This window comes from Podarcis cretensis (genome assembly GCF_951804945.1).
Source record: "Podarcis cretensis genome assembly, chromosome: 1".
Classification (NCBI taxonomy): domain Eukaryota; kingdom Metazoa; phylum Chordata; class Lepidosauria; order Squamata; family Lacertidae; genus Podarcis; species Podarcis cretensis.
Window position 1 is genome coordinate 121588200 of NC_137170.1, and position 24113 is coordinate 121612312.

The 24113-nt window shown below is 45.8% G+C and overlaps 3 protein-coding genes across 3 annotated transcripts in view; 1 reads left to right on the forward strand and 2 right to left on the reverse strand.

Annotated features, from left to right (window-relative positions):
* The window catches only part of UBR3 (ubiquitin protein ligase E3 component n-recognin 3), a 92269-nt gene extending 91742 nt beyond the window's left edge, over positions 1-527 (reverse strand). The window contains 1 exon segment of the mRNA XM_079983763.1: positions 1-527. Within this exon segment, the coding sequence (XP_079839889.1) occupies positions 1-467 (467 nt within the window). The 5' untranslated portion in view covers positions 468-527.
* METTL5 (methyltransferase 5, N6-adenosine) lies at positions 50-16058 on the forward strand. The gene is given in 9 exon segments (XM_079982890.1): positions 50-152; positions 6192-6312; positions 7631-7745; positions 9250-9431; positions 10878-10960; positions 11232-11283; positions 12969-13018; positions 15113-15154; positions 15156-16058. Coding segments are annotated over 8 exon segments (744 nt in total). The 5' UTR covers positions 50-152; positions 6192-6203; the 3' UTR covers positions 15267-16058.
* The window catches only part of SSB (small RNA binding exonuclease protection factor La), a 22633-nt gene continuing 12974 nt past the window's right edge, over positions 14455-24113 (reverse strand). The window contains exons 7-12 of the mRNA XM_079981093.1: positions 23180-23251; positions 23026-23068; positions 20315-20455; positions 17092-17278; positions 16054-16182; positions 14455-15331 (exon numbers count right to left, since the gene is read on the reverse strand). Coding sequence (XP_079837219.1) covers positions 15231-15331; positions 16054-16182; positions 17092-17278; positions 20315-20455; positions 23026-23068; positions 23180-23251 — 673 coding nt within the window. The 3' untranslated portion in view covers positions 14455-15230. The remainder of the gene's footprint in view (positions 15332-16053; positions 16183-17091; positions 17279-20314; positions 20456-23025; positions 23069-23179; positions 23252-24113) is intronic.

Below are 24113 nucleotides of genomic sequence, written 5' to 3' on the forward strand. Positions count from 1 at the left end.
CCGGCCTCCCGCATGACGTTGCCGTCGCCGCAGTCGCAGGCTCCGCCGGCCTGGCTGCGGAACATGTTGTAGTCGTGCCCGGCGTGCTCGCCTTGGTGGAAGCACTCGGCGCAGAGGCTCATGCAGGGCGAGATGCCGCACGTCCGGCACCGGTAGGCCACGAAGTTGGCGGTCCACACCAGGCCGCACAGCGTGGCCGGGTCGTAGGCCCGCACCGCCTGCACGAAGCTGTCCCACGGCTCGCCGCCCGCCAGCAGGCAGCGGCACCACGCCAGCGCCTCCGACACCGACTCGCCGCCTCCGCCGCCGCCGCCGCCGCTCGGCGGGCTCAGCACCGTCTCCAGCAGCGCCCGCAGCTCGCCCGCCGCGGCCTCGCTCTCGTCCGCGCTCAGGCTGAGGGCCGCTTTGAGGCGCGACGCCGTGGCCCGCTTCTCGGGGGCGCTCGAGCCCCCGCCGGCGCCCGCCATGACGGCCTTCTCCCCCCTCAGCAACCGCGACGCAGCTCCGGCCGCCGGGCTCCTTCGCTCGCGGCCCTCTCGGCTCCGCTTTCCCCTCCCTTCGCCGCCTCTCGCGATAGCCGGGAAAGCCGGCGCCCTGCCCGCCCGCCCGCCTCAGGCCGCCTCCTCGCCTCGGCCCGCGGCTGGCTCCTGGCGGCGCCTCCCCGTACACACACCCCCGCCCCCTCCGGTGTGCAGCCTCCGAGGAACCTGCGTGTTTATATATGTACGTGTGTACAGGGCGGGTTGGTGCGCCTGCTAACACGCGCGAAACGCAAAGCGCTCGCGGCGTTCACACGACGCACGGCGAGCCAAGCGGCGCGTTTCGGCCAAAGTGTCCAGTCAAGAAGCGAGACGCGCGTCACGGAGGCCCGACCCAACTCTTTAGCTAGAGGCATAGGAGCCAACTCCTAGGGGCCGAAGGGATACCCCACTTTCCAGAAAACATTTGAGGCCAAAGGTGATCGGTCATGTGAGGTGAGGTTTACCTGACCCACCCCACAATATGCTATTCAAGTTGGCTCCTCAGGGTTGTGTTGTTGTTATATACCGCCCTATGCCCAGAGGTCTCAGGGCAGTTGACAGAACAAAATCAAGATATAAAGCCACAAAATGTAAAATCAAAATAAAAGCAACAACCCGCCAAGTTGTTGTTGTTGTTGTTTAGTCGTTTAGTCGTGTCCGACTCTTGGTGACCCCATGGACCAGAGAACGCCAGGCACTCCTGTCCTCCACTGCCCCCCGCAGCTTGGTCAGACTCATGCTGGTAACCTCGAAAACACTATCCAACCATCTCGTCCTCTGTCGCCCCCTTCTCCTTGTGCCCTCCATCTTTCCCAACATCAGGGTCTTCTCCAGGGAGTCTTCTCTTCTCATGAGGTGGCCAAAGTACTGGAGCCTCAGCTTCACAATCTGTCCTTCCAGTGAGCACTCAGGGCTGATTTCCTTCAGAATGGAGAGGTTTGATCTTCTTGCAGTCCATGGGACTCTCAAGAGTCTCCTCCAGCACCATAATTCAAAAGCATCAATTCTTCGGCCAGCTCTCACTTCCATACATCACTACTGGGAAAACCATAGCTTTAACTATACGGACCTTTGTTGGCAAGGTGATGTCTCTACTTCTCAAGATGCTGTCTAGGCCTGTCATTGCCCTTCTCCCAAGAAGCAGGCGTCTTTTAATTTCGTGGCTGCTGTCACCATCTGCAGTGATCATGGAGCCCAAAAAAGTAAAATCTCTCACTGCCTCCATTTCTTCCCCTTCTATTTGCCAGGAGGTGATGGGACCAGTAGCCATGATCTTCGTTTTTTTGATGTTGAGCTTCAGACCATATTTTGCACTCTCCTCTTTCACCCTCAATAAAAGGTTCTTTAATTCCTCCTCACTTTCTGCCATACTGTTTTCCAAACTTGGGTTACCACAGCTGGTGGGTTGTTGTTTTTTTTGGACTACAATTCCCATCATTCCTGACCACTGGTCCTGCTGACTAGGGAAGATGGGAGTTGTAGTTCAAACACAGCTGGAGACCCAAGCTTAGGAAACGCTGGTTTTAAGGCAAGCATGTCCAAAGTCTGTTTCGAGGGCCTAATCCGGCCCCTGTGGCAGTTTATATTATTTCAACAACTTCAATTCTAAAGAAAGCTCAACAACTTTGGGGTAAAATTGTAAAAAAAAGCTCAACAACTTCAACCCTCAACAACTATGATCGGCCCTCACGCATGTTCACTTCATTAAATCTGGCCCTCTTTGAAAAAAGTTTGGGCACCCCTGGGAAACAACTGTGTGGGTGGCATGCACACGAAGGGCCTTCGAGCTACACATAAGGAAGGTTTGACGACGTTTTTTGACCGATAGTCCTTCACTTCAGGCACCTACTAGATTTGGAAGCAGTGCTAGATGACCAGAAAGGTAGAATAGGCCATGGGCAGAGAGGGTTGCTGCCCCCTCCCCAAAATTAGTAAAAATCAAATCAGAGGTTCTGTCCCCCGGTCAACAAAAATCCTGGCTATCCCCATGGAGTAGGCACCGCCTATGGGTCCCATGCCTTTTAGGGGCCCCACAACAACGGATTAAAATAATATGATTTGTTCTTGAAAGAAAATAATCAAGGAAGGGTATTCCACCGTATGTACTGCTGCCTTGGATGCACCCCACTCCTGATAGCACTCTGTTAACCTCTGTCGCCGCAGGCAGTGGTATAGAAGGCCCAGCACAAAAAGTGGTGAAACAAATGGTTGCAAATATGCAAAAGCCACAGATAGTTTTGAATCAATGTGCCTGGGTGTCCTCAGTGCCTGATTACCAAATAGGCAAAGTAGGCCTAGGGGCCGACCCTACACCTTTTAGGGACCCCGCAACAACAAATCAAAATAATGATCTTGAAAGAAAATTACAGTCAAGTATTAGGAGATCATTTGCTGGGGGGGCACTGAGATTTCGACTACCTAGGGGCCGCCACAGGGTTTAATTGGACACTGGCTGCCCTTTAATCCCAGATAGCTCCCCAAAAGCTACACCAAGTTGGGAGTAAATCCTACTTAACGCAACGGGGCTCGCTTCTGAGTAGGCATGGATTGGCTTGTACTACTGGCGGGCGTTGGGTTTCTGAAAGCAGCTTATTTGGCTGAGAATTGTATGCTGCTTCCCTGTAATGTTATGTACTGAAGTTCTCACCCTGGGCCAGCAGGGGGATACTGTTGATAGTTTTCACTCAGGTCCACATATGCAAATAAGGGATTGAAAGTGACGTTCAGTGATTGGATAGTTACAGAAAGTTGTTACAGTTGCGTTGTAGTGGAGCTCTATATAAGCAGGCTGGCTGAACCCTTCAGTTCAGTTCAGTTCTGTTCTGGCCTGTGAATAAAGAGCTGTTTGAAGAATCGCTGTGTCGTCTGATATGTTCACCAACAACTTAACACGTAACATCTTACATAAGCGGCTTACATGAAATGCAATAGTTAAAAGCTGCCATCTGTACTGAAGTTAGCATGTTTGAATCCTGAGCTTTAAGTGGGTTTGCAATCGCTTAAAAATCTGCGCAGAACCGGGTGGATCCACCCCTCTGATCCAATGGGGCTTTTAGGCAGAAGGGAAAACAACTGTGCTGAATCAATCTCGCTCCTCAAACCGCTTCTCCCTGGTGTAGGACCGCCATACGTTCGGATTTTCCCGGACATGAACTGGATTTCAAAGGCGGAATTGACATCTGGTTTGAATTTCCAAAAGGTGGTGCTTTGTCCTGGATCTTAGGCAAGTTGATTGAAAGCAGAAGAAAACGTTAGCAGGGTTTTAACTTCGCTTGTAATGTAACAAATATCATGGACAATATGGATAGATACCAAACACAGACTATGAAAGAATATGCAGTTGGAAATGCTGACAATAGGAGCCTTGGAGGGGGTGGGGGGAAGTTGCGAGATTCAGAGAAATCTCATTTTATGGATATGTTTTCAGCATTATTAGGTTGGCAGGAGCAGGGATTCGAACCACCAGCCTTCTGATTGGCAAGCCCTAGGTTCTGTGGTTGAACCCACAGCGCCACCCGCTCAGTCCCAGTTCCTGCCAACCTAGCAGTTCGAAAGCATGCAGTGCAAGTAGATAAATAGGTACCGCTCTGGCAGGAAGGTAAACAGCGTTTCCGTGTGCTGCTCTGGCTCGCCAGACGTGGCTTATTCATGCTGGCCAAATGACCCGGAAGCTGTACGCTGGCTCCCTCGGCCAATAAAGCAAGATGAGCGCCGCAACCCCAGGGTTGTCCGCGACTGGACCTATTGGTCAGGGGTCCCTTTACCTTTATTAGGCATTGTAACTAATTTTTCATTTGTAAAATCAAATAAAACTATTTCCAAAAGAAAAATCGCAGTGTGTGTGTTGTTGTTTTTTTTTGGGGGGGTCTTCCTAAAAAATTTTTTAAAAAAGCCCCACAACTTTTGCAGTGTCCTGGGTTCTTACTTTTTGAAATACCCGGTATATACATAGCTGCCAACCTTCCCTTTTTTTGCGGGAAATCCCCTTATTCCAGCGCCGTTTGCCGCTGCTTCCTGCTGCTATCCCGGATTGTTAGATATCCTGTAGACTGTCCCCGGGACAGGTGAGGCTGCTGATCCCTTATTTTCAAATCTGAAAGTTGACAGCTAAGAATATATATGGCAATCCAATCCAATCCACTCCAACGCGCTTCCAGGTCAGGCGCCAGATTCCTGCTCCGGGTTTTCGCTGCAGCAGCAGCAAGAGGAACTAAAGCGAGGGGGCTGCTGTTTCTTTTGTGTACAGGGGATCCCTTAAGAAACCGCACAAAGCGGAAATGTGATCTTCCGTGGCGTGGAAGCTGCAGCGAAGAAGGTAAAAGGCATCTTCTTGGAAGACACTTCGCGTGCTTATTCTTGCGAACAACTGTTTGACTTTTAGAAGGCATCTGAAGTTTTTCCAGGGAGTTTTTTTAATGCTTGAAGTTTCATTGTGTTTTTAATATTTGGTTGGTTGGGAGCAGCCCAGTCAGATGGGCGGCATATGAATGATAAAATTAGTATTATTTTATTTTCCAAAAAAGAAACCTCGTTGCTGCTGTTGCTCTTTGCGCTATCTTCTCGGGAACACGAATACAACGCTGGAAGAGAAGCTCCTTTTCCCTTTGGGATGGTTGCTATCTCGTTCAGGCTTCATTCAGGTGCAGCTTTACTTCCGAGTAAGCGTGCAAGGGGGCTCGATTTTTATTATTATTTTTGTATTAAATTATTTTTTAATTGTAATCCAATAATAATTATAACAATACCTAATTGTGATTCAATTACTAATGCCAACTGTTCCAATACCAGGGGGCTCGATTTTGAGCTCTCCCCAATTTTGAGAAATTCCCCAATGATCTCTCATGTCTCACGATTCTTGAAGCGCATTAAAAAATATTGGTCCATGTATACTGAAGGCCTGATGGCTTCAGTTTCATAAGGCCTGGTACCATTTTCTCTCCTGCCTGTTTCTCTCCTTATTTGCATCCAGCCTGAGAGTTTGTGCTCTTTTTAAATTGGCCTAAATAAAAGTTTTACTCTATTGTAGGGTGGGGTTTTGTTTTGTTTTTGTTTGCATTTCACATTATTTTGCTTATTTGTTCCAACTGTCATAGCACTGTAACATTTCCTTCTCTTGGCAGTTTTTTTTCTAAAAGAGTGATTGGTTTTACGGTCTTGTGTTTTCTGTATTTAATTTGTAAGCTGGTTTTATAGCATTGTCGTCGTACCTTGTATGGTGCCTGGAGGACTGTTATATTGTGGCTTATAAACTGAACGGATGAATAAGTGAAAAATTCTAAGTGTTAGAAATTGAAAGAAAAGTTGGAAGGCATCTGAAGACAACCCTGCATAGGGAAGCTTTTAAATGCGGGATGTTTTATAATTTTTTAATATATGTTGGAAGCCACCCAGAGTGGCCAGGACAACCTAGTCAGTTGGGCAGGGTATAACTAATAAAGTTGTTGTTGTTGTTTTATCGTGCTTGGTAACACTTTATCTTTTTTTACAAATTTAATCTGTTGACTCGCTGCTGTATTATTTATGTTCTTTCCTAAAACTTCAATAAATATAGGTGGCAGAGGACAAAAACAAAGAAAAACAGGAATTGTGCTCTTGAACCCAGTGCATGCATGTAACAATCGTGTCCATGTTTAATTCCTATGTATATCTGATTATAAATTTCCCTTCAAGCTTAAACTAAACATGAAGAAGTTAAAACTTAAAGAACTGGAGAGCAATCTTCAACAAGTTGATGATTTTGAGAATCCAAAACTTCTGCTTGAGCAATATCCAACAAGACCACATATTGCAGGTAAATCTCAATATTTTTTTCTATTTCTTAACAGTATGGCTAACATACTTAAAAGAGACCTATTGAAAACAAAAGGGTTAAGCTAATAATGACGAACTTAAATTTATTGATTTAAATGGATTTACTGTGACTTGGATGCAACCCTATAAATCTATTCTGCAAACGCTAATTCAAGAAAGCACCCTCATTCTAGAACCTATGGTTGTTGGTGTGGATGATGTATATAGCAATCATGTGTATTTAGCATTAAATTTAAGTCATGTGGGCAGCAAAAATTCTCATTAACAAGCTGTAAGTTGTGGATAAAACATGTTTTTCTCCTGGGGCTGTCAAGGAAGTCAAGAGCTAAATTTGTATCCCTGGAGCTTAAGTTGCTAATTGATGGTGAATATTGAATTATGACTGTCTTGTTATGCTTCTGAAAAGCAAGAGTCCATGTTCAAAATGGTTTAGTGGAAGAACACATGCTATCAAGATAATTCCCATATTTTGGGGTCATGAACAGAAACATGTTCTTGTTTGACTTGTTCTGTGCTAATCACTGGCTTGAGCCACCTGGATTTTTTACAACCTGTCTTGCAAATATATTTACTTTAGTCTTCTTAGCTTGCCTTGCCCACTTGCTTTTCCAGCTGCACTGGCTCCCGGTGGAGTACAGGGTCAGATTTAAGGTGCTGGTTTTGACTTTTAAAGCCCTTCACGGCCTAGGACCCTTGTACCTACGGGACCGCCTCTCCTGGTATGCCCCACGGAGAGCCTCAAGGTCCATAAATAGCAACACCCTAGAGGTCCTGAGCCCTAAGGAAGTTAGATTAGCCTCAACCAGAGCCAGGGCCTTCTCAACACTGGCTCCGGCCTGGTGGAACGCTCTGCCTCATGAGACCAGGGCCCTGCGGGATCTGATCTCTTTCCGCAGGGCCTGTAAGACAGAGTTGTTCCACCTGGCCTTTGGCTCAGAATCAGTTTGATTCCCTCCCCCTTTTTCTTTTTCCTTTCTCCTCCTATCATGAGATTGCTCCCTAATTGTTTTAACATTGTATCTTAATCTTTTAAATTGTATTTTAATCAACTTGTTTTTATTATTGGTTGTTAGCCGCCCTGAGCCTGGTCTTGGCTGGGGAAGGTGGGGTATAAATAAAAAATAATTATTATTATTATTAAGTTGGCTGGTTGGCGGGGAGTGCTTGGACTTGATAGGAAACTATTCAGCTGGCGAAAAGGGGATAGATTAGAGGCCTGCATTTCATTCCAGCCTTACAGTATGGTTTTGTATTTGCCTGGAACCTGTCGCCTGTATTTCTTTGTTTTTGTCATCTAGCATGTATGCTTTATACAATTCACAATACTTTCGGTGATATTGAAAACAAGACTGTTGCAGATCTTGGGTGCGGTTGTGGTGTGTTGAGCGTTGGAAGTGCCATGTTGGGAGCAGGGTAGGTCTCTTACAGCAATGTGTTTCTTGCTTTCTCATAATGGGTACCGATACTGGATGTATTTCTGAAAAATGATAAAAGTGTGTAACCAGAAAGCCTTGATAAAGCCAACCAACCTATAAAAGTGCAGTTAGTAAATTTTAGAAAGGGTTTTACGTTAAAGGCTAGCGTCCTGATCTGGACCTGTACTAAAAGACCTGGACCTATTATACATATGCATTAGGAAATCCCTAATACAGTGGTATCTTGGTTTACAAACTTAATCCGTTCCAGAAGTCTGCTCTTAAACCAAAACCATTCTTAAACCAAGGCGTGTTTTCCCTAATGAGGCCTCCTGCCGCCGGTGCCCTTCCATCGTTCGGATTCTGTTCTTAGACCAAGGTAAAGTTCTCAAACCAAGACACTATTTCCAGTTTTGCGAAGTTTGTAAACCGAATTGTTCTTAAATCAGACTGTTCTTAAACCGAGGTACCACTGTACTGAGTGAAACCATTGGTCTGCCTAACTCAGTATTGTTTATAGTGAATTGCAGTGGTCCTGCAGAGCTGCAGTTTGGGGACATTTCAGTCCCACCTATTGATGCTGGGCATTGAACCTGGGACCTGCTGAGTAATGGCTTGTATCCATATTGATTTGAAAACTGTAGGCATAAATTGGATACATTGCTGAATAGGGATGCAGTCTAGCCATGCTTTGTTGCTTTGAATATAATGTGTATTCCTAAATACACTGGCTGCCTTCAAACGCCACACTGAGCCACAGAGTATGGTTTGTTTAACTTGACTGTGCACAAAGCTCATGTGTTTTCCCACTTTGCTCCTCCCTTAGTCAAGTGGGGAAAGTAAGACCAATCCTTCTTTCACAGTACACATATACCAGGAATAGGGACGCAGGTGGCGCTGTGGTCTAAACCATTGAGCCTCTTGGGCTTGCTGATCAGAAGGTCGGTGGTTTGAATCCCCGCCACGGAGTGAGCTTCCGGCTCCTGCCAACCCAGCAGTTTGAAAGCACACCAGTGCAAGTAGATAAATAGGTACCGCTGCAGCGGGAAGGTAAACGGCGTTTCCGTGCGCTCTGGCACTTGTCACGGTCCTCCGTGCGGCAGAAGTGGTTTAGTCGTGCTGGCCACATGACCCAGAAAACTAACTGTGGACAAACGCTGGCTCCCGCGGCCTGAAAGCAAGATGAGCGCTGCAAGCCCATAGCCGCCTTTGACTGGACTTATCCGTCCGGGGTCCTTTACCTTTTACCTATACCTGGAATAACATCAACATATTCGTAAACAAAATTTTAAAAAATCCTTCTAGTAGCGCCTTATAGACCAGCTAAGTTTGTTATTGGTATGAGCTTTCGTGTGCATGCACACTTCTTCAGATACCACTTCAGATAAGTGTGCAAGCACATGAAAGCTCATACCAATAACAAACTTAGTTGGTCGGCAACCTACCTGTGACTAGAAATATTCATAACTGTAATTGCTGTTTTTCATTTTCCCCTTTTCCAGGTTATGTATAGGATTTGACATAGATGCTGATGCCTTGGAAGTATTTAGCAAGAACGCTGAAGAATTTGAGCTGACAAATATTGATTTGGTCCAGTGCAATGTGTGTTCTTTGTCTGACAGAATGCCAAAAACCTTTGATACAGTCATTATGAATCCTCCCTTTGGAACGAAGCACAATAAAGGTTGGTAATGATGCACCCTTATTTCTCACCCCTTGCTTTTTCCTGTAAGACCTATTGCGGTCGTTAAGAGTCGTCAACAGGCTCATCACAGCTATCTGCCAATCACCCAATCCCACCACCCTTCTGTGTAATACCCCTCCCCACCTTCTCACTATATAGAAGGGTCTGGTGACTTCTGTTTCAGTGTATCTGAAGAAGTGTGCATGCACACGAAAGCTCATACCAAGAACTAACTTAGTTGGTCTTTAAGGTGCTACTGGAAGGAATTTTTTTATTTTGTTTTCAGTACTTACTTTTGGATTGTGTTAAGGGTGGCAATTTCTAAAGTCTAGTGCCATTTTTTTTAGGCTTCATGTGTGGTGTTAATAAGGATTTATCCTCCTGCATCTTCCATATATTGGAAGACTCATTTCACCAATCCTGTTTTGCTCTCCTCCCAGGTTGTGCAAACCCAATTCCTTCTGTTCTTCAAAAGTGTTCACTTTCTTTCTACATTTAGCACTAGATTTAGGATAGATGCTTGTGATGTTCAGCTTGTTAATATTTCCAAGCATATGCTACTTTAGCCAGCATATTGTAGCCATCTAATAGGGGGCATCTAAAAAGGACATGGGTGGTGCTGTGGGTTAAACTACAGAGCCTAGGATTTGCTGATCAGAAGGTCGGCGGTTTGAATCCCCGGGACGGAGTGAGCTCCCGTTGCTCGGTCCCTGCTCCTGCCCACCTAGCAGTTCGAAAGAACGCCAAAGTGCAAGTAGATAAATAGGTACCGCTCCGGCGGGAAGGTAAACGGCGTTTCTGTGCGCTGCTCTGGTTCGCCAGAAGCGGCTTAGTCCTGCTGGCCACATGACCCGGAAGCTGTACGCTGGCTCCCTCGGCCAATAAAGCGAGATGAGCACCGCAACCCCAGTCGGTCCCGACTGGACCTAATGGTCAGGGGTCCCTTTACCTTTATTTAATAGGGGGCAAAACCTTCCCTGGTTTTTTTTGGGGGGGGCGGAGTAAGTCATCTGAAAATGGCAAAAGTTTTACTGAAGTTTAGGCATATCGCTTCTGTTCCTTCCCACTCGTCAGTAAGGTCTGTCATCTATTGCGGAAAGAGGCACTAATTCGTTTAAGGTTGTAACTAAAAGCATGATGTTAGCCAGGAACAGGTAGCTAAAATATTTACTCTTCTTGGGCAGGGAAGCTGAATATTCAAATATTCTGTTTAATTAGGCTTTCAATGCTGAAAACCTGGAAGAGACGCATTTGGCTTCCAAATTAAACAAAACATTTTTTCCAAAAATTACCAAGCTTCACTTAATGCTGACTGACAATGCTTAAAATCAATTTAATATTTCTCATCGCACCTTTCAAGATTGCTACCTGTTTCAGTAAAACAAGTTTTGCTTTGGCTCATTCAATAGGCGATTTCAAACTTAACAACCATCTTTATTTTCCTAGGCATGGATATGGCTTTTCTCAAGACAGCATTGCAGTTGGCAAGAACAGCCGTATATTCCTTGCACAAGACTTCGACCCGACAGGTACATCTCAAGCAAGTTTGTCTTCTTTCCACCTACAGTACAGGAACTGAGTGGGTCAGAACTTATGGGAGCTCTGGGGACACAAAGATCACAACTTTGGAACATAATTTCACGATCAGATACATTAGAACAGTCAGTGTTTAGGATTCTTACCCTTTGGTCATGATGGAAGCAGTCCTATCGCAGCTGTTGCGTCAGTTCAAAAGATCAGGCACGCTTCTGCCGATTGTCAAGGTGACCACTAAACACCTTGCATTTCTTCCATGCTTAGCATATCCAGAAGAAAGCAGACGAATGGAACGTGAAAATGGAAGTTTTAGCAGGTAAGAGCTGACTGTTTAGATCAGCCTTAAAGGCACATGGTTCCCCTTGCTGGAGGTTTGGGCTAGATGGGAGGCTGTTGTGTGCTGTAATAAAAAATGAAAACACAGGTTACGCCTAATACAGTCAAACCTCGGTTGTTGAACGTAATTGTTACAAAAGCCCATTCGGCTTCTGAAATGTTTGGCAACCGAGGCGTGGCTTCTGATTGGCTGCAGGAGCTTCCTGCACTCAAGCGGAAGCCGCATCAGATGTTCGGCTCCCGAAAAATGTTTGAAAACCGGATCACTTACTTCTGGGTTTTTGGCGTTCGGGAGCCGAAACGTTCCAGAACGGAGGCGTTTGGGAACCGAGGTTTTACCGTATTTGGGTTGTCTTATAGTGCCTAAAAAAATGAAACTCAAAAGAGCTGCTTCCAAAAGTCACTTTGTAAGAGCTACGATGCTGACTTGATTACGTACGCTATAGGAGCCACTTTTGCTTTTTCCGGTTGAGTTGCCCTGAGAGCCTGGCTATTAAGGGAAATAAGTATGGTTAAATAAGAGCAGACAATTTTTAAAAATCTTTTAAATTGTATTTTAGAAGTAGATCAGGTGATTTACTGCTTGTCCGATAATGTAGGCCCCCCTCATCCAAACCTTCGACAAATAATGTCCCTGACCTCCAATATCCATTTTATTTTAATTTATATCCTGCCTTATCTCCTGCTGTTTTTGGACTACAACTCCCATCACCCCTCGCTAGCAAGACCAGTGGTCAGGGATGATGGGAATTGTAGTCCAAAAACACCTGGAGACCCACATTTGGCAAACACTGGGATAGATTCTTCTAAGACAGATTGTTGTTGTTTAGTTGTTTAGTCGTGTCTGACTCTTCGTGACCCCATGGACCAGAGCACGCCAGGCACTCTTGTCTTCCACTGCCTCCCGCAGTTTGGTCAAACTCATGCTGGTAGCTTCGAGAACACTGTCCAACCATCTCATCCTCTGTCGTCCCCTTCTCCTTGTGCCCTCCATCTTTCCCAACATCAGGGTCTTTTCCAGGGAGTCTTCTCTTCTCATGAGGTGGCCAAAGTATTGGAGTCTCAGCTTCAGGATCTGTCCTTCCAGTGAGCACTCAGGGCAGATTTCCTTCAGAATGGAGAGGTTTGATCTTCTTGCAGTCCATGGGACTCTCAAGAGTCTCCTCCAGCACCATAATTCAAAAGCATCAATTCTTTGGCCATCAGCCTTCTTTATGGTCCAGCTCTCACTTCCATACATCGCTACTGGGAAAACCATAGCTTTAACTATATGGACCTTGTAAGACAGATTACAAATATCAAAATGCTTTTTTTAAAAAAAATGCAACATGCATAACAAGCCTGCAACAACCTTCCTCGAGGGCAGCAGATGGTAGATAGTCCTCCTTTGTGGCGAGTGCATTATTCATCTAGCTCAGGCTGTGTTTCTTTCAGCTGCCTGCTTCCCTCTCCCAGAATCCTTATCATACAGCATCTGATGGCCCTGGAAAAACCGGCCGTGTATCTAAAATGCATTTAGTCCGTGGAAACTTGTGTTTTCTTCCTTATACCAATTAACCTGCTTTCGCATCATTATTCCCTAATGCTTTTGCCGTTTACACCCAGAAACATAATTGCCTGATACCATCCATTACAGGTTAATGTGTTTACTCATTTTGTTTTCAGAACTGAGATATGACCTACCAGCCTCGTTCAAGTTTCACAAGAAGAAATCGGCAAGTATTACATCACTCTTGAGCCAGAGTGAATATAGGAACTTGGTAGTTTTAACTGAAGCACGCGCTTAGGACCACGTATGAAAACCTTTTAGGCAAAGAGCTCTGTGTATTCTGTGACTGAACTGTTCAGGCACTAAAAGTGGATCCGGGAACAGAAATCAGGATCCCGAGAATCAACTCTGTGGGAGCAGAGACCTTAAGAATGGCTCAGCCCTGGAAGCCACTTAACTCCAACGTATAACATGAAACCTATTTTGAACATGATTATGTATACCTTGGTTTTCAAACGCCGAAAACCAGGAAGTGTTCTGGTTTTCGAACAATTGTTTTTGCTATTTATTTGGCGTTTTTGAGGCTTTTTCAGTTAATTTGTATTTGTGACTGTGTGGAACCGCAGTTCAGCTGCTGATTGATTGTGTGACTGCGGAAATGGATAAAAGACCCAAATCTAAACAATTTTTATCATCTACAATACTGTCTTATTTAGTTTATAGTACAGTACATTGATTATTGCTTTCATTTTATGGATCAGTGGTCTTGTTAGATAGTAAAATTCATGTTAAATTGCTGTTTTAGGGTTTTTTTTAAAAGTCTGGAACGGATTAATCTGTTTTGCATTACCTTCTATGAGAAAGCGTACCTTGGGTTTGGAACGCTTTGGTTTTGGAACGGACCAAGTTTGAGAACCAAAGTACCACTGTACAGGTACACATCCCCCTAAACAAACTGGTGGTGATACAAGCAGGTGGTACAACCTTAGTGTTGGCCAGCAGAGATCCAGATAAACATTACACTAAGCCTCTGTTTACTAACAGAGCATGAAGTCATCTGTGTCCTGCTAGTCCAGATTATGGATTACACCATATTGATTTTTCACACGCAAGTGCTGTTGATAGAAAGCACCATATTCAAGTAGAAGCAAAAATATACAAGGTGGATACACCCACCTATTTTCTCACATGCAAACCCCCCCCCCAAAAAAAAAATCTCTCTCACATATACAGGGTTATCCCCACTCACAGTTTTTTTTAAAAAAGGCGCTCTGCAGTACTAAGCAACTCCCTGCTGGCAGGCAAGCAATAACTGTGCAAGCAAGGTGGCCCTTGTTCCTTCTCTCCCCCATTTTGGAAAAAAAGGCATTCTAAGGGGCTCTATGTGGCTGGGGGGGGGGAATGGCAGTTTCCTCTTCCTTGACTCTCCCCATCTAAAAATAAAAATAAAAATCCCAGGTGGCAAAGCAAGAAAAAGCAACTTAAACGACAGGTGCCCCGATTGCTTGAGAGATGCCAAGAAAGGCTTTTACAGGCACCAGGTTGATCGCACACAACCCAACTCCCAGTGTTGTGCTAAACAGAAAAAGCAAATGAAATTCGAAGGCAGCTATTTAACGAAAGCATTGGCAAGCAGTTCAGAATCGAATCACTGAAGTCGGGTAACTGTACACATTTTGCTTTATTTAAGCCCACCTTTCCCATCAAACTCAAGACGGTGGTACACCTGTTGTTCCACTTCTGAAACTGAATGCAATATAATTCGTTGAATTCCAACACTGAAGCACGTTAAGTTTATTTAGTATCTACCTAAATACAACTTTTGTACATAGTTTTGAATGAAGGTGGTTCAGTTTTCTTGAGCCTTTCCCCTTTGGCCCAGGGGTTACGGAGGTGGTGCCCAGGGGCAGAGATTTTCCTGCAGAAGGCTTCCCTGGTACCCACGGCTGCCCTGCCTTTCCCCACTGCTGAAATTAGGCTCGAAAAGAGCATTCAGTTACAGCTAATAGAAAAGGTTGCCGTAATTAGTATGTGTGGCCTACAAGAAGAGTTGGCAACTTCTGGTGCATTGTATAACAAACAATTTATGCTTTTATCCAGACCACAGTCCCTGCCCCCAATTCTCCAGAGCATATGGGGGGGGCATGCAAGGGGGTTGTAAGGGGAGAATAGAGGAAAGGGAAGACCCATTTATGTTTAGCGGGACCACACAGTTCGATTTCACTCCAATAGCTATTATAAAAAGGTATGTTTTTAAAAAGAAAAAAATCCCAAAGAAATAACCTGAAATATAACTTTTTCTTCTATCCCCTTTTTGCAGGTGGACATCGAAGTCGATTTTATTAGATTCTCTTGCAGAAAACAGGATGAACGGAGGAATGATTGAAAACAAATCATTTGTTTCTTTAAAGCAAAACCCTCAATGCTTTTTTGGAGGACTATTCTGCATCTCCAGCTCCATTTTCTGTCTTTAGCTGTTTGCGGGCAGGCTCTTCCTTCTCAGCCTCTTCCAGTGGTCTTTTCTTTGGGCTCGCCGCCCCTAAAAACATCCAAGAGTTAACTCAGTATTTGATCTATAAAACAGCAAGATCCATACCTCTGCCAATAAAGCAAGTATTACTGAAACTTTTTGTGCAACCGTCCTTGGTGCCTCTCTCAGAACAACACCAAATGCTTACGCTACGTATTTGGATGGAACAATATCGAGGAATGCTTGCGACCCTCAGACAGCCATTTTCCCCTTGGACCTGCAGCTGTTCAAGGTGAAACAGATTCAGCTGTAAAGTGACTATTTTGAAGTAACAGAGGCCTCTGAGCCTATTTTGACTGATCAGCCATTTCCCCCCAGCTGCAAAAGCCTGAACAAGCTGGATGGTAAACACAGCCCAGTGTGCTGGGAATGTATTTTGCCATTGAACTATGAGTTGCCAACCAATCTTACTGGCCTCATGGCTTTTTCGTGGAGATTAACACTGCCTTTTTATTGCTTGCCCTGTCAAGGCTCCTTGAAAGATCAGGTTGGCTGGAGCCTCTATTGCACAGCACTATTTTTGCCTGTTCCGGGTAAACCGTTCTGCAAAGACATTTAACCTAAAGTATGTGAGACTGAGTTGCTGAGGCTTATTCCTTACCTAGCCCTTTTATTCTGCAGTGGGAAGCTGCATTTGGAACCAGGAAAACCCCCAGCCAGTATTAAAAGTATGTGATACTAAACCCAATGCATGCATTCAGAATCTTGTTCTAATAAAGGAAATCGCTCACCTGTCGCACTTTCATCTTCCCCCTCTTCTTCATCTTCACTCTCAAACTTCGTTTTCTTGCCTTGGAATTTCACTTTCCTGTCCTGCGCACCTTGAGGTCCCTTGCCACCTTTTCCTTTACCTTTGCGGCCTGTTAGGCAAGAATAGGCACGTCTTAGGCCGCTTAATATTCAGCTTTAGGGGCTTCCCGCAACGCATCTCAAGAGGATAAGAAAACTGCAACCTCAACTATCTAAGCCAAACGTTGACAGGCAGCGCTTTTCCACTTTTGCGCTGCCCTGCTCGGAACTTGAACCCTGGACCCTTCTGCAAAGCATATCCACGTGCAACGCTCCCCTAGCATTTTGCCGGTATGTGCGGGTGAGCCTTCATAGAGCAAACCCCGCCGGCACAACTCGTGCATCCCCTCCACGCACGGTGCTGAGAGTTGGTCTGCCCATCCAACAACAAGCAATGAGGTGTGCAAATCAGTTGCAGAATTCGGATTACATCCCCAGCGCGCTGTCACTGCCCCAACAGCATGATCTTGTTTCATAGGCTTTCCCCTCTGCTGCACAGTCCAGTTCACCACTAGTTTTGCAGTCCCCTCCAAAGCCCCGCCCCCACTGCTGCTCTTCCAGCATTCCTAGAATCGGGACCACAAGAGTCACCTAGCCCAAGCCCTTGCGATGCAGGTATGCTTTGCCCAACATGAAGCTCAAACACACAATCAAGAGAGTTATGCTCTGCCAACTGAGTTATTCCAGGATTGGGCCTGCCCCTCATGTCTGGCTTGCAGGTTTCCCAAAGGCAACTGGTCCACCGCTGCATTAAACCATTTCTGGACAAGATAGCTCCCTGGTCTGATCCAGCCAGACTCATCTTTGTGTCCTTATATGGCTTCTGAGGGTCCAGAAAAGGTTTCTGCTGCAGATCCCAAGACTGGGACCCTACTTGAGAAGAGCAGCCCACTGCTTTGCTCAACACCGGCTATCCACATAATAAGGCTTCCAAGAAGGTAAACTAAATGAAAGAAGACAAAATCAAGGCAAAACGTCACCTTTTCCTTTCTTTTTGTTCAACAGTTCTTGCTGCCCCTCCATGATTTTCTTGAGCGCTTCTCTTGCCACGTCTCCTTCCAACACATCCCACGTCACCTCTCTGCCTCGCAGCTGCAGGCTCCCGTCATTTGCCGCCTGGGCTTTATCCAGCGCTTCTTTGGCGCTGCTCTTGAACAGGATGATTCCCTGTGTGCAGAAACGCAAGGTGGTTATCTCAATACGCAACCGTTCACTCAGACATTTTCTTTCTATGGCTTCCTTGCGGTCAGAAGAGATGGCCAAGGTGGCGGTTCGATAGCTAAAATTTGCCGGCGAGTCGTAAGGGATGCAGTGGTAAGGATCATGCAGGCCAAGCACTCCCACGAGGCCTCGGCCTAAACTAGGTTTGTTGGAACAGTCTGCAGTGGAACCTCGGGTTGCAGACGTAATCCGTGACGGAGGCACGTCTGCAACCTGCAGCGTTCGCATCCTGAAGCGCTGCGTCTTCACAGGTGCGATTTGGCGCTTCTGCACATGCAGTGAAACCCGAAAGTAACCCGTTCCGGTACTTCAGGGTTTCTCGTGGTCCACAACCCAAAAACATGTAACCTGAAGTGGCCATAACATGAGGTATGACTGTATTTGACACCAGTTGCCCAGGAACATAATTGATCACTTCTCTGAGTCCTCTTAAGGCGGTCCACTGTAAAGTACTCCTATTTCGTTTTTAGCACTGCAGCAGCGTAGCTGGCATCAAATTCACACCACACGTGGACTCATCTATCACGATAGCTCACAGATATTGGGGCATGTGGTGGCATTTAACAGGTGCGTGCACGTAGTAGCCGACGCAAGAATGGTTCTACTGGGGTGTGGCATGAACACAGTGCACAGATACAAGACGATAGCTCTTTTTAAAAGTTCAAAGCCTTGAACAACTATACAAATAAATCCTGACATCGTATAGGTGTGCACAAACACAAGCAGTATTTGCGGTATTAGGTCTGTATTGGCCATATGTAATACAACTCGGACAGAGGTTAAGTGGTATTAGGTGCTTATATAATTATTACATTACAGTTTTACTCTGTTTTATATTGTGCTCATCGGTGTCTCCATATCTGGAAGTCATTATGCACTTGGTGTAAAACTGGTGCTTTTATGGAAAAGCATGTGTTTATTATTGTGAACAATTGAGATAAGCCACTACAGTGGTGCCTTGGGTTACAAACACTTCAGGTTACAAACTCTGCTAACACGTCAGTAGTACCTCGGATTAAGAACTTTACCTCAAGATAACTGAAATTGTGCGCTGGCGGTGCAGCAGGCCTCATTAGCTAAAGTGGTACCTCAGGTTAAAAATGGTTTCAGGTTAAGAATGGACCTCTGGAACGAATTAAGTACATAACCAGAGGTACCACAGTCGTACCTTGTTTTTTTTAATTTAATCTGTTCCAGGAGTCCGTTTGACTCCCAGAACAGTTCGAAAACCAAGGCGTGGCTTCCGATCGGCTGCAGGAGCTTCCTGCAGCCAATCAGAAGTCGTGCTGGACATTTGGCTTCCGAAAATCCTTCGAAAACCGGAACAATCACTTCTGGTTTTCGATCCTTTGGGAGCCGGAACGTTCGAGTTCAAAGGTGCTTGGCTTCCAAGGTACGACTGTACTGGCATTAGTTGCTGTTCTTTTCATTTGAGGCCTAAGCCGGAGAGGACAACCTTATGACCCGAAGAACAGTGGCTCAGTGCCAGAGCATCAATTTTGCCCACAGAAGGTCCCAGGTTTAATCCCTGCCATCTCCAGCTAAGGCCGGGAGAAATTTCTGTCTGAAATCCCAGATAAGTGCTACCGGTCAATGTAGACAATACTGCTTTCTATGTTCCTAAAGCAGCACACGGGTCACTACCCACAACTCTGCCCTTTAGCTATTCTCTCTTTCCCAGGAGAAGATGCGATAGCAGACTACAGAGGGGAATCAACCAGTTCCAGTAGCTTGTGAGCATAAAGCAGTCCTCCCAAAGCTAGCTGTGGCTCCTTCAGCTAGTAGCTGCCAGAATTTCCTGGGGTGTTTTATACTAGCTCTGGCTCCTGGGACAGGAGGTATTACTCAGGAGGTATTACTCAATCCATGGGAGGTATTACTCAAGAGCAGTGGCGTAGCGTGGGTTGTCAGCACCCGGGGCAAGGCAAGTAATTTGCGCCCCCTAACCCGTGGATTTGCGCCCCCTAACCCTAACCCCCAGATGTTGCGCCCGGTGTGGCCGGCCCCCCCTGCACCCCCCACGCTACGCCACTGCTCAAGAGTTGAACCATTGAAATTTATGGACCTAACTTTGTCATGCTCATTAATTTCAATGGGTGTACTCTGAGAAAATCTTAGCTGAAATACCACCCAATTGGTTTAAGGCAAGGATGGGAAAAGCAGACACCCTTTAGGTGCTGTTCGGACTACAACCTCCATCACTTGTGACCACCAGCTGGGGCTGGCGGGAGTGCAGAACATTTTAAGGCAGGCCACAGGTCTGCTAGGTTTGAGACCCATTGTTAAAGTTATTCACTTCAATGCAAAGTTTTACCTCTACCTATTAATTTGCTGCTTAGAAGAATAAAGTGAAGCAATCACAGCATTCTGTCTAGCCAGCAAGAATGAAATTTTTGCTTTCTGTTTTTATGAGTGCGCCTTGGATAGGAGGAATCAAATGTTTCTGCCAAGTTTTCCATTCTGATTTTCAGTAATAGATTGTATATACCAGGGATGTCCAACAGGTCAACTGCGATCTACTGATCGATTGCGGTTGATCGCTGGCTTTTCCCCCTTTGCTGGGGAAAAAGAGCATCTGGCCTCACCCCCTCTCCCCGTCCTCCATTTGCACATGATCGCTAGAACGCAAGATGGAGTTTTCGCTGTGAGGCTGATTGTTTCCTGAGCAATCTTTCGGTGAGCGACTTTTTCCTTTCTCCCCTAAAGAAAGCTCAACAATTTTTTACCTCCCCATCTAAAAAAAAGCTCCACAACTTTGTCTTTCCTCCCTAAGAAAAGCTCCACTTTGACCTGAAGGGGTAGATCACTGCCAGATTTTTATTCTGTGAGTAGATCGCTGTCTCTGGGGAGTTGGACATCCCTGGTGTATACGTTTCGAAGAAAACCACCTTCGTATTGGGCAGCGAGTGCAGCAAAACCTGAAAACATCGCCCCATTTTGTTGTTAACATTTCGCCAGATGCAGCAACGCCCCGGGTCTGACCTCTTTGGCACCTCTGACAAAGTCTATCCATTTAATTTCGCCATGGCCAGAGAAAAGGGCATGGAGGTCTTCTCGGCAAGTCTGATCTTCCAGGTCTCCAAAAAACTTCAGCAAGCACCCTTGCTTCTCCTCCAGAGATTTCTTTCATTTACAAAAGGGGAGGGAAAAGATTCCATTAGACAGGACAGACATTTGTACCCCACAGGATTGAACAAGACTTCAAGCAAGTGTTTTTAAGCTTCCCAGCACTTGGGCGATGAGATGTACACAAACTTGGACCGTTCCAAGGTGGGGGGCGGATCAAGCTTGTAGATAAGACCATTAGCGAGTTCCCAAGTTTCTGGCTGTTAAAATAGCTCCATTCAGAGATTCTCATGCTACCATAATCACAAGGAGGAAGGGTGGGGGCCACACCACTGTACTTCCACACTTCTCAGCTGGCTCCATGGCCCTGCACCCCCCCATCCACACTTTGGGAGGACCCATTCCCCAAACACAGCTCCACCCCCTTCCACCGTGTGATTATGATGTCATGAAAGAGAACGCCTAAAGTGGGACATTCCTTCAGTGCTGTTGGCTGCATAGCGCTGCTGGTGGCTTGTAATAGCCGTCGCATTTTGATTTGCATGCATCCAGCTATGTGCTGCTTTACTATAAGGTTCAGTTTCCCAAGCATGCTCCAGCGATCTACCTCGGTTAAGACAAGATTACCCTGGATCACACCTTCCTGTGGTATATAGTGGAACCAACACAAAACCAATACACTCAAAGTCTTGCAACCGCAACTTCAAGAATGTGAATTTGTTTGGCATTGCTCATCTCCCCCCCAACAACCCATGTACACAGAAGGTACCCATGATCACATTAAATCTGGAATGGGGGGGAGGGGCTGCTTCTTCCAGGAAAGCTACTTTAGCACAGGACACTGGTATGAGGAGGAGTATTACACTCCAGTCTGATTGGAGGATAATTGAAATTTTTAAGATTCTGGAGTGCAGAAACAAAGTAAATCACTAAACCATCAATTCTAGCACGTGGAGGGCCACCTAATTTGTATAATTTGGCATCTCAATGATTGGTATTACTCATTGTATTATAATTTGGCATTCTTATAATGAGACTATTATTAGTTTGCAATTGAAAATTAATAAAAGGGGGTATTACAATCCCAGATGCACTTTGGCAATTGAGTATCAAGTCTCCGAAAGACTATTTTGGAAAAAGCTTGAAACCAAACAGGTAAACTGTTGCCTTTAGCCTTATCCACACAACCCTTACGAACCTCAATTCTCTCCCATCTGGGTCAGAACAGCCTTTTCCACTGTATGGCCTAAATGTAGCCTTGGCTAATTAAGTTTGCGACTAGCATGAAAATGCTGACTAGCTTTTTAAATTAAAAAAAAAACCCTTCTACCAAGTGGACTGGAAGAGAAGGCCCTTCCTCCTCCAGCCAGCTCCTTTGTCGGAATGAAATTCCAGGTGATTTTTGTCTACCCGACAAGGTGTTAAATACAAGGCCGACCTAATGACAAAAAAAGGAGCAAAATTGCTTTCTAGGTCTCCTATACCTCCAGCAGCACTAGGCAAATAGCCCTTATGAATGAGGCACTCGGGATTTACCGTATTTTTCGCTCTATAAGACGCACCAGACCACAAGACGCACCTAATTTTTGGAGGAGGAAAACAAGAAAAAAAAATTCTGAATCTCAGAAGCCAGAACAGCAAGAGGGATCGCTGTGCAGTGAAAGCAGCAATCCCTCTTGCTGTTCTGGCTTCTGGGATAGCTGTGCAGCCTGCATTCGCTCCATAAGACGCACACACATTTCCCCTTACTTTTTAGGAGGGAAAAAGTGAGTCTTACAGAGCAAAAAATACGGTAATTTCTAGAAGAATCAGAGAATTGTAGAGTTGGAAGGGACCCTGAGGATCATCCAGTCCAACCCCTTGCACTGAAGGAATATGCAGCTGTCCCGTACGGGGAATTAGCAGCAGAAGAAATGTCAAGGTTCAGGTTCCTGTGCAAACCCTCGTTACAGCTAGTCCCAATCCACAGCCAGTTACTCATATCTGGGACAAAAATGCACTCTGTACCTGCTATGGGGCATTTCCTACTTACTTCATATGCTCTAGGGTTGAACCTTCACACTGAAAACGGATGTTGGGGCCAACTACTGGCTCAGTCCCAGTATGTGTAAGAAATCAAGTGCGTACGGGGTGAGCTCCTGTCGCTCGGTCCCTGCTCCTGGCAACCTAGCAGTTTGAAAGCACGTCAAAGTGCAAGTAGATAAATAGGTACCGCTCCGGCGGGAAGGTAAACGGTGTTTCCGTGCACTGCTCTGGTTCGCCAGAAGCGGCTTAGTCATGCTGGCCACATGACCCGGAAACTGTACGCTGGCTCCCTTGGCTAATAAAGTGAGATGAGCGCCACAACCCCAGAGTCGGCCACGACTGGACCTAATGGTCAGGAGTCCCTTTACCTTTTTTAAGGGGGGGGGGCGCGACTAAACAGCGTTGTGTGTTTTGGAGAAGCCAGGTGAAAATTTCCTGTTTGTTTTATTGTTCTTATCAGGTCCAGGAGAGAAGACTCAAGCTGGTCTTAGCTAATTGCTTTCCAAGTCTTTATTCTTCCACCTTATCCTTCTAAATTACATAGGGGAAACAGAGGCACTGTGGATTACACAGTTTTGTCAGTGAAATCAAGGGGCATGTACCATTTCCGCATCTTCCGCTTGCTTCTGTTTCTCCTCTTTCTCCCTGCGACAAAAAAAGAAAAGAAAAAGGGAAAGCGTTGTGAAGTTAAGCAGAGCGCACTGCTGGCAAACAAAGAGGAGATGATAATTGCGAGGTTAAAAAGTCTCCACTTACTGCTTGGCCTTTGCTTTCGCTTCCAATCTGTTCCGTTTTTTCTCATCATTCTTCTTCGCAAAATAATCATCCCTGCACGGAATATATAATTCAATTAAGCGAGCCAATTTAGGGGTACTCAATGCAACGGAAAGGAATATGAAAGCCACCCTTAAGATGTCTGGCTGTTCTTTGAAGCAAGCTAATCGCCGCCTTGGTGCTGCTATAGACAATGGTGACCAATTAGCGTTGACAGAAAGACTGGCTTTGGTTCAAGAAAATAATAATCAGCTCTTATTAAAACTGGCCATCTGTTTCCCTCTCAAAGCACGATGAGACTCTTCTCCCCACTGTGCTCTATTCCTCAGACTGCAAGAAATCGCTACCATTGCCAGTGGAAAGATCTCCATCGGGAGGTGGCGGACTCTCCTTCCTTGGAGGGTTTTAAGCAGAGGTTGGATGGCCATCTATCATAGATGCTTTATAGCTAAGATTCCTTCCAGCTCTACGATTCTATGATGCTAGAGGGCAGGCAGGCAGAGCAAGACAGAAGACCCCCATAGACCCATTTTCTAGCACTTGGTGTAATTTACTAGAGCGCAGCACACCCAAAAGTGTCTGCCAAGAGACTTACAAGCAAAAGTCCACTCCAGCCTTGATCGTAGGCTCCATTGCCAAGCCTATCAAACCTTGCCTTTACAACTCAGTGTGGGATATATCATAAGCAGTCAAGCACAACACTTCCTGTTTGCCCAGAGTGGACACAGACGGGGGGGGGGTGTTACTCCAGCCAGGAGGACTTCCTGTCACACCTGTCTAGAGCATCCTCCTCTGAGTGTGACCAGGTAGATGGGCATGACTCTGAGTAAAAGGCCAGTCACGCAACCATCTTCCTATCTGACTTTTGCTGCTCTCTTCTGATACTAATGTATTTTGCTGTCTGCTGGCTCTCAGC